The 9,874-nt window shown below is 37.8% G+C and overlaps 1 protein-coding gene across 1 annotated transcript in view; it reads left to right on the top strand.

Moving 5' to 3' along the window:
• Nucleotides 1-819: 819 nt before the first annotated feature.
• LOC136239927 (DNA ligase 1-like) overlaps nucleotides 820-9,874 on the top strand; it is a 10,410-nt gene continuing 1,355 nt past the window's right edge. Inside the window, exons 1-8 of the mRNA XM_066030671.1 lie at nucleotides 820-1,397; nucleotides 2,126-2,281; nucleotides 2,330-2,394; nucleotides 4,891-4,971; nucleotides 6,107-6,202; nucleotides 7,342-7,431; nucleotides 8,161-8,196; nucleotides 9,756-9,872. Of these exons, the coding sequence (XP_065886743.1) occupies nucleotides 1,337-1,397; nucleotides 2,126-2,281; nucleotides 2,330-2,394; nucleotides 4,891-4,971; nucleotides 6,107-6,202; nucleotides 7,342-7,431; nucleotides 8,161-8,196; nucleotides 9,756-9,872 (702 nt within the window). The 5' untranslated portion in view covers nucleotides 820-1,336. The remainder of the gene's footprint in view (nucleotides 1,398-2,125; nucleotides 2,282-2,329; nucleotides 2,395-4,890; nucleotides 4,972-6,106; nucleotides 6,203-7,341; nucleotides 7,432-8,160; nucleotides 8,197-9,755; nucleotides 9,873-9,874) is intronic.

Below are 9,874 nucleotides of genomic sequence, written 5' to 3'. Positions count from 1 at the left end.
ACTCCAGCGTCTTCACTATGATCACAATCATTGTCACCAGCAATCAACATACATTCACCCAGACTCCAGTGCATTGGACTTCATCAAATTGTATTGGTACAGATTGTTCAGCTGCAAAGTAATATTATATTATCATAAATATCTCAGATTTTTACACACCTCTTCCATAGAATGAGTTTGTGGTGGCTCCAATAGCTCCTGAATATCCAAGCTGACGACATACTACAGTAGCATCAACCAAATCCCAATCATCATCACCCCATTGATCATTACAATAAATCTCAACATTTCCATCAACAAGTCTAGTTGGCAGTAATGGAGATGTTGTAACACCTGCAGTATTCAATAATGGGGTAAACAGCATGTAACAATGCAGCCATGCTAATAGAGAACTAACTTGTACACTGTACTCCTGCAACTTGGGTGGGAAGACAATTGTGTTGGAAGTTGAAAGCTAGGACAATCAACAATAGCTTCCTCATTGCCTAGACATGCAACATCACTGATAAGAAGTGGTACATCTCCTTGGCCAAACAGGTTAGCTGCTTGACGGATTGCTTGTGGAGTAATAGTTGGCTGGCCCATCTGTCTGCAGGCCACTGCAGCATCAAAGTCACTGCGTCCATCATTGCATATGCTGCTCCACTGGTTGTTAACACAGATCTCAATACGTCCTGCTAATATAGCTATGTCTGATCCATTCCTGTGTCTGACCATTCCTTCTTCAAAATTTGGTGTTACTGTATGATATCGACATTGTTGTTAAAATAGTTTTAGTGTTAATGGTACGTAGGTGGTATACAAGTACAGTACAGCTCAAAGGTAACGTCGCGGGTACAACACCCGCGAGTAACATGTGTGTCGTGTCTCGGAGTCATTCTATTGCAATGTACTGTACAATACCCGCAGTTGATCGCGTGGGTCATCACCATCCACGCGAGCGTCACGCGAGGGTCAACCAGCACTTAATGCCGCTTCACTAAATCACGAAAACTACATAGTTATGCATAGCTACGTACCTGTAGTACGTGTCATCGGGTTAAATTCTTCAGTATCACTGTCAGTAGCAGCTAGCACCTGAGTCCCGGCAGTATCTCTAGGCATCAACCCTGATAATCTATGCTGCGGTGTACCCACGCAACTGATGCGGCATGTGGTGCTTCATTATTGTATAGGTGTGTTCTTACAACACTAGCTTACTGTCAAGCCTACTGTATCTACGACTAAGCAGTTTACCATTATACGCGAAACGTTACCTGAGCCGACGCGAAGAATATACGGAGACTGTACCCTAGGAGTGCGTATCAAATAAGACTTCACTGTCACGTGAGTGACCATGTGTACCGAAATGGAGACCGTGACTAAGTCGTCAAGAAGAGGCGAAGCAGGAGCAATGGGTATGTTGTGGTTGTTGTTTAGGTTTTTGGTACGTACGTAGTGATTATTTTTCTTGCAATTTCGATAGCGGTACACGTGCTGGTCTAAAACTTCAGCAGCCAGGCCGCATGGACTATTGTCGTTTATGAATTCACAAAGACAAGTTTTAAACAAGGCGCGCACTCACAACGCTTTGAAGGCTGAAAGTGCTGGTTTCCCGCTGAAATTGCTTTCCGAAAATATGTATGTATCAGTATGTATGTGCTTGGGTTTGCACCAAAACTTTTGTATGCTAAAACCAGCTAATCACAGACACTTTCCACGCTGGCGCCTACTGATTGGAGATTATAAGTGCCGCGCTACAGGGGTTTGGAATAGAGGAGGTAGGAAACAATTTAGCTCCATTAAACTGAATTATGTAAATGGTTGGTATTTGGTAAAACATGTGGTTGGGGAAGGCACTAGAAGAATTGCGAGAAGTTGTAGACTGCACCTTCATACAATTTTGTTTTTTTTTCTCATTGTATACAACTACGAACAATGTCTGTTGTACATACAAGTAGTTTTACTCAGGTACTTAGCAAAGTACTTGCAAAGTTGACTGGTGACAGAACTGTTTTCTTTTTTTTAATTTTGGAAGGTTTTTGTATATTCATGTTTGTCAAGTTTTCTCATTGTATACAACTACGAACAATGTCTGCTGTACGGTTGTTTGTGCACGTCAGCAAAATTGTTGATATATTTGTAGGATCTGATCAGCATTGTCTTGTGGATTTCGAAGAGGAGGATTGTGTCGGAGTAGTCCCAAAATCCAGTGTATTGAACAACAAGGATCTAACAGTGGGAGTGAAACGGACTGTGAAATGTAATGGAGGCAAATACAAGGCGATTATTTTAGCTATTGGTATGCTTCAATCTGTTCCACTAATACTAAATATGTACATAACTTTAGGAAGTAAAAGTGAGATGCAGCAAAAAGAAAAAGAAATTACAGAAAGTGATGAAGAGGAAGAGTTGGTAAGTATTGCGTTAGTGCTGAGTGATACATTCAGACCAAGGTATTTAGTGTGAGGGATGCAGATTCACCCTATGTTACAAATATTAAAGAAGCAATTACAAGTAAATTGTACACAAACTGCTTTATAGTAAAACTTACTTGCTTGGAATTTAATACCTGCTCTCTGTGACCTAGCTTCAAAATACAGGCTGAATTTTGCATGCAAAGTTTTGTTCATGTGGGTCCAGAAAGACAAATATACGAACAACACACACACGCACACACTTTTGGAAATCCATTTCAGAAAACCAGGTGCACACCCACAGTAGGGATCCACACAAGTATATAGGTAATTTCCTGTTTCATCACTTTTATTTTTATGATCCCGTATCATATTTTTTTTCTTGTACTTGTTAAAATATAAACTTTATTCATATCTCTGTGCATGGAATGTTAGAAGAAAAAACATTTTGGACTATAACCAATACACTAGTATCTTCTTTCTTGACTGTTTTATAGTTTGTCTATACTAGAGATATACCGATAGATATCGTATCGGTGGCCGATATGGAGATTTTTGCCAATATCGGTTGGGCCCGATATAGCCACCAAAACTGATACGATATGCCGATATAAAACTGGATTGTCTTTGCCATGATTGAGCTACATTATAGCCTCTGTTGTACAACAAACAAGGCTAGGGAAATGGTAGTTTTTTACTTGCAAATATGCACAACGCTATGAGAAGCCATAGAATTATGTGCACATGCGGACGCTTATTGTTATCAACCATACAACAAGCAAACATAGTGGTGAGTCTTAAAAAGCAACCATGGGATGAACAAACTACAAATACAACTTAAAACAACCAGCCATCTTTTCAACCTATTAAAACACAGAGTAATGGTGACTAATCTTGGAGGGAGCATGCATTAAAATATTTTGTGGGTGCCTTACTGTCTGGGTTGTTAATTGAGGCCACACCACCACAGGCAACCAAGCAATGCCAGTGATTGGACAGTGGAATGGACTACTGGAATGGTGGAATACTGGAATGGTGGAATACTGGAATGGTGGAATACTGGAATGGTGGAATGAAAATTTTTAAAGTCCAATAACATTTTTTACATCCAAATAAGTACGTCCCTCTCCCTTGAGTTAATAAATAGGATTTCTCTTGAAGCCAGCTCTTTTTGCACACTTCATAGACAAACTTAATCTTGCCTGTATTGTCAGGAAACAGCTTTATTACAATCCTAAGACTTCTGGTGATTACTTGTCCACAAACTTAAAATTTATAACTCTATCATACTTACACGTATTCTTTAACAGTTGTCTTAATGATAGTTCTGCAATGTGGCACTGCCACAAAGAACTATTTATTTTCTGGCGTAATTGTGAATAGTAGCAAGTGACATAATTGTGGATTAGTAAATGCTTACAAGATACAGTGCATGTACTTTTACAATGCATTAGCTAGTCTCATACCCAGACCCCACCCACTGTGTTCAGTATGGTCTGGTGACATTTGTAGAAATTTTCCCATTTTTCTTTTCTGGCCAATCAGACACTCCAATTCAGCTACAACGTGATATAATAAGTTTGATTGTCTAAACAATATAGGGAAAGGCCCAAAAATGAGCGTGAGTCACCAGACCCTACTCAACGTAATGGTGAGGGTCTGGGCATGAGACAAGTAATCAGCTAGCTAACTTTTTATCATTGATTTCCCATTTGGGAACAGGGTTAAGTCATTAATTGGTATTCCAATGTCGTGCTATTGTGCATGTTCACAATAGACTTTAAAGTACATTACATTGGAAACTATATTAAATTTGTCTATGGTGAGCTAAAGATCTGAATCCTACTTATTTGCTTACTTTAAGGGGGGAGGGTTGTACTTAATTTGGTGTAAAAACCGATATTGGACTTTCAAAAATTTCATTCCACCATTCCAGTATTCCACCATTCCAGTAGTCCATTCCACTGTTTATACACTCCCCCAGTGATTGTAAGCACTGTGAACTGCTGTCTAATAATAGATAGCTAGGACATGAAATTAGAATGTTCAGTTCCCTGTTTAGTTTCCTCCAATGGCTACACTAGATTATATCGGTATATCGGATCGGTATCGGCGTTTAGACTCAGGATATCGGTTTAAATTCTCCAGGCCAAACTTTAGTGCTGTTCTTACTTTTCATCCCCATACTGAAGGGGCACCCTCTTCTAACTTGAACAAATTTGTCATTCCCGATAGCTTAGGAAGCCAACTACATTGTTTATTGACTGTTTGACAAACACAAAGCCTACGTATTTGGAAAGGCTTTCACAGTGTCAGCACCAACTCATTTCACCTGTATTTCTAACTAGCACGAATTTAGCTGGCCTTTGGCTGGCTGTGGGCATGCACCTGCTGAATGTTTATGAAGACACAGTTACATTTCATACTAATTTCATTTACAATTATCCTGGCTATATTGTTAAAGAATGCTATACATTTTTACATCGTATTATAGAATCTTGACGAAGAGACAAGTAGTGGACCAGGAAGTGTGAAAAGGAAGCAGTGCCAGTCAGGAAAGAGCAAGCAATCGAAGGTATGTACACATACTATACTCCTACCTAGGAACTTGTCAGTAGGAGATGCGATGACTCAGTGCTAAAATTTTGATACCATTCACACTGTACAGCAGTACTGTATGTTAGGGATCGTAGATGGAATCAAGCCCAAAACTGTCTTCAGAGCAGCCAAAAATGCTTCGTAGGTTATGAAGTCAAAAAAGATTTATTTAACAGAAGTTTCTACGACTGAATGACTAACCAACTACTGCTACTAACTGAAATCTTCAGACAAATGTAACCCAACAATGGCTAATACTACAGGCTTGATTTTCTTCACTGCTAAACATTGCTTTAGCCCTTAGTATATTGCAGTACATACAATGCATTATGGACTTACCTTTGTTCTCCTTCGAGTCTGTTGCGTCCCATTTCTTTTTACTGGCAGGATGAGGTGTTGATTGACGGTATTGTATTGATGTGGCTTCCTAGTGAATCATCTGTATGTCCATACTGTCTGGCAGAGGCACCTCACACTATTTTTTGCTTGCACGCTATGTAACGTGGTGGAAATAGCTGAACATGGTACTGATGAAAGCCGGAATGGAACGGAACGGAACCAATAGGAGGCATGCGCCAAGTTAAAAATCGTTTTAAACAGATTGTGCACTGTTTCCAACTTTCACACAATATAGAATTGTGCTAGAATTAGTTCGCTTCTGCTATAGACATGCTAGAAAACATTTGCTCGACAGCTCCATTTAGCGCCCACTGCAACATTGCTATGTGCAAGTGATTAAGGGGTGTTGTAGCCATTTCATCATGAGTCGTCATCTCTTACTGTGAGGAAAACGGCTGCCATCCACTTAATTGTCAAGTTATCCAATCACTTCTACTTGCATGTAGCAATGTTGGTGCAGTACGTGATAGATACATACATTAATTTCTGGTGAAGCCCCATTTGCCGAAGTTTTTTTTTTTTGCCGATTCAGAAATAAAGAGTTTTCATCAAACTTTTTACTGCCGAAGTTTTTTACTATACAGTTGCATCTTTATAGGTGTCCTATAGACCTTCAGCACTTTTACTATAAACTCTTAATTTTTTTTATTATTTTTTTGCGAACATCAATGCGTCATGTTTTGCACTGTACCAGTTACCATCTTTTATTTTAGAAGCTGAAAGAGGGAAAAGCAAAAACAAAAAAGGGCAAAGAAAATGAGAAGTTGATCAAGAATGATGGTGCCAAGAAAAAACAGAGAAAACTCAAGGTACAGTGTATGCTCTTCAGTAGTCTTCATTAAAATATTCCTACATACAGTGTAACAGTGGTCTTAAGTCTAGATAAGTCTTACAACTTGCTTTGGTAGTACCACTAATTTAGGACAGTTTGCCAAGCCTATGCAAATGCTAATTTTGCATCCCTGAAATGTGTTGCGTTTATTGCTTAAAACGGCAATTTTCTGGTGACATTTTAACACAATAATTGTAAACAGAGTGATGGTACTGTAATAGTACATTTGTACAGTTTTATTAGCAAGTTAGAAGTTACATCATCTTTTGGCTGCAGAAAAGATCAGCAGCTTTAGCCACACATTAGCAGCTGATACATCCTTGTAAGGCTGTCATGATTGCATCATTAACAAGAAGTTGTAGTAAACAAGCCTGCTTAGCTAATTACTGGGCAGCAGTGGCTACATTACCCAGTGCTAAGTGCTGTTGCCTTATCTTTGAGGCTGTTTACAGTGTATATTATTCTAAATCGCATGGGTGAAACAATTACAAAACCTGATTTTAACTAAGTTAGACACCAAGGCTAAGGAAACTAAGCGATTTAGTAATCCTGAGGCAGTAGCATCTCGAGAGCAGCGAGGGTGCTACTAAGGGCCTGAGGGGTTACTAAATTGCTGGCTTACTTGTGGTACTATAACAACTTGTAGTGTCCCAAACTACACTGAAGCATTAAATAGTGTGATATGAAGAGCTTCATGTTTACTTTAAAACTTTCAGCTGCTAGACTGGTTGTATGGCCTTGTTAAAAAGTATTGATAGACATTCAAAATTTGAATGATTACCCGTGACTATATATACCGTAACCTTAAATAGCCTGTCTATGCATACGCACAGCTGCTTAATAAATCCAAGTCATTGTAGCAAGTTGCAAGAAAGTAAGAATTGTTGACATATTATGCTTGTTGCTTTATTTGGTTTCGGCACTTGTATGGCTGGGTCTACTGCCCCTGTGATAGTTTGCGTCATTACCCCAAAGGCATAATTCCTTGTCATGCCAATTCCATGGTTTACAAAATCTTGGTGACTTACACTCTTTATGCTTAAATTCATTACTTTATTGTGTGCCTCTTACTATATTTGATATCATTGTTATTACATCATGATAAATATATTGTAGGATAAGAACAGCTCTTTTTCGATGGAACTTGGTAGTCCACCTCGTGATAGTAAAGCTGCACATGACTCGACAAGTCCATTATGGGAGAAGGTATGATTTTGTAATTGCTATATTATATTCTCATAACACTTACTGTATAGTAGAGATGGTGCTTTCTTGTCCGTCAACATCGCAAACACTATCTTCACTTTTCCTTCTATAGTAGTGTCTTCTAAAGACCTCAGGTCCTTATATAAAGTTTTTCAAAGTTGTATTTTTTTTATCATACAGTACGATAGTACTGTATATTGGGATCGTGAAGGTTTTCACATTTTCACAAAAAAAAAGGATTGGCCAGAAACTAGCCTCAAATTACCTTCACAGTGCCTTGGCAGTATTAGTAAAGTATAACCAAGCCCAAAAGTGCCTTCAGTGTAACTTAAATGCTTCCAATAAGTTGTTGCATTTTTTTAAAAAAGATTCTATTGTGGAATTTTACTGACTAAGTGATTGATGCCTTTGGATAATTGTAACTCAATAGCGGATATACCGTATAACAGGAATGATCTGTGGAAAAGATGTGCGAATTGTACAATTTTGATGCATTCGCAAATGTTTTCTTGCAAATTTTTTCCTACAATTAAAAACTTTTTTTCATGGAATGCAATAAATTGCGAACATTTTCTTGTGAATGAGGAAACAGTAGATCATTCACAAATATTTTCTTCCACTGATCATTCCTGTTATACAGTATAGCAACTAAAGAAAATATAGTTTATAATTTTGTTGGCACCACCATATATGTACATGCATACATTACGTACATTGTGTATCTTACAGGATTTTCATGAGGAGATATATGAACAATACTCTCAGGTACTGTATGTGTCTTGTTCAATGACCTTCACAATATTTGAAAGCTGTCTTTTGTAGTTTTTAAAATGGTTCTCTGGTAATACAAGGCTGTATGTTTATGTATACAAGTGTAAAAGTTGATAATTTCAGGTTGATAGCTAAAACTGATATGACTAATTAGGACCCACCTCATCAAAGGAAAGGGTGTAGGATTTCATTTCTTTTATCCAGACGCATGTTGCATGTTACACTGAGTAGTAAACGAAGTATAGTAGGAGAAGCCCATCTGCAATTAATCCAGTCGTTGCAAAGAGCTAATGCCGAGCCGGGTTAGCGGTAGCCAGTTTCTATGACGACACAGCAATGTAAGAACACGTGTGTCGGAAGAAGCAGATTGTGTGGATTTATATGATGGAAACAAGTTGTGCATGCTTTCAGTGGCACCACAGTATTACGAAGAACAGGTACAGTTTCAAATATGGACACACCCACATTACACGTAGCACAAAACAATGTTTCTACAAGGAAGCTTACCCATATATGTCAGTCCATCCATACTGTAGGTTAATAGAGGACGAAAACTGCTTTGAACACTAGAAACAGATGGACACTAAACAGAATTTTCCATGATATTTCTGGACTTCTCCATTCATCATAATAAATATGCATACAACGTTAGATTGTACCTCCCATACTCGAATTCTTTTAGGCATGCCTATAATGAATCGAGTGGTTAACCACATGTTGGCCTGGGTGATTGATTGCCCACTGCAAGCTATCAGCCTGAATATGCTGTTGCAAACCAATGATCGAAAGTGAGATTTGTGATGCTTGAGGTTGTTCTACTAGCAAATCTCCAAAACTTGTGCATGGAAAATATTGTGAGGCTGTTTCTGGTCAATATTTTTTGTGAAAATGTGCAAAATGCCATGATTCCTATTATTTGACCGAATTTAGAAATCAACCATATGGGCGCTTTTGACATCCTAAATATATATTGATCAAGTACGTGTATATCTACTTGTTGATGATTGTAAGCTATTCTCAGTGCCTTAAATTACAAGAAAATTCTTGAAATGTTTTTTTTAAATTGTACCGTCGTCTTAATAGTATCTCACTGAATATCAAAATTTGATTATTTCACACACTCCCATATGGGTGATTTTCCAAAATTCAGTCACATATAGAGTACTACTGTACTGTTTGATAAATGCCATACCTGTACTGACTGTTAAATTTTAATTTTTTGTTGCCCAGTAAAGTTATTTCATTAGTTGGTACAAACAAGAAATTATGTAATAATCACCTAGACAATTTTTTTTATTCCATACATTGTTATAAATTCCAAAATAATATAAGCTAAGTGCTGCAAGTTTTGAATATGCATAACATCAACTTGTTTTCACCAAATGCAGTATATCAAATCTTCTTTGCAGATTTACTGTCTTTGAAAAAGTTTATGTTATGGTTTGTCATCGAACAAAATAATGATGTGTATGTTTATACATTTGCCAAGACGTAAATTGTATTTATTTGCTATAGAAACTGTTTCAGCTATAAATGCTCTTGTTTCTTTGCAGATCAGGACATCTCTTTCCTCCATTAACTCCACTGTAAACAAAATCGAACTGCAGATTAAGGACAGAATTATAGGCAGTACTACATCCACTGAAACTGTCCTTCAAGCAACATGCAAAGC

Source organism: Dysidea avara, chromosome 12 (genome assembly GCF_963678975.1).
Source record: "Dysidea avara chromosome 12, odDysAvar1.4, whole genome shotgun sequence".
Taxonomy (NCBI): domain Eukaryota; kingdom Metazoa; phylum Porifera; class Demospongiae; order Dictyoceratida; family Dysideidae; genus Dysidea; species Dysidea avara.
This window is presented reverse-complemented; position numbering and strand designations above follow the sequence as displayed.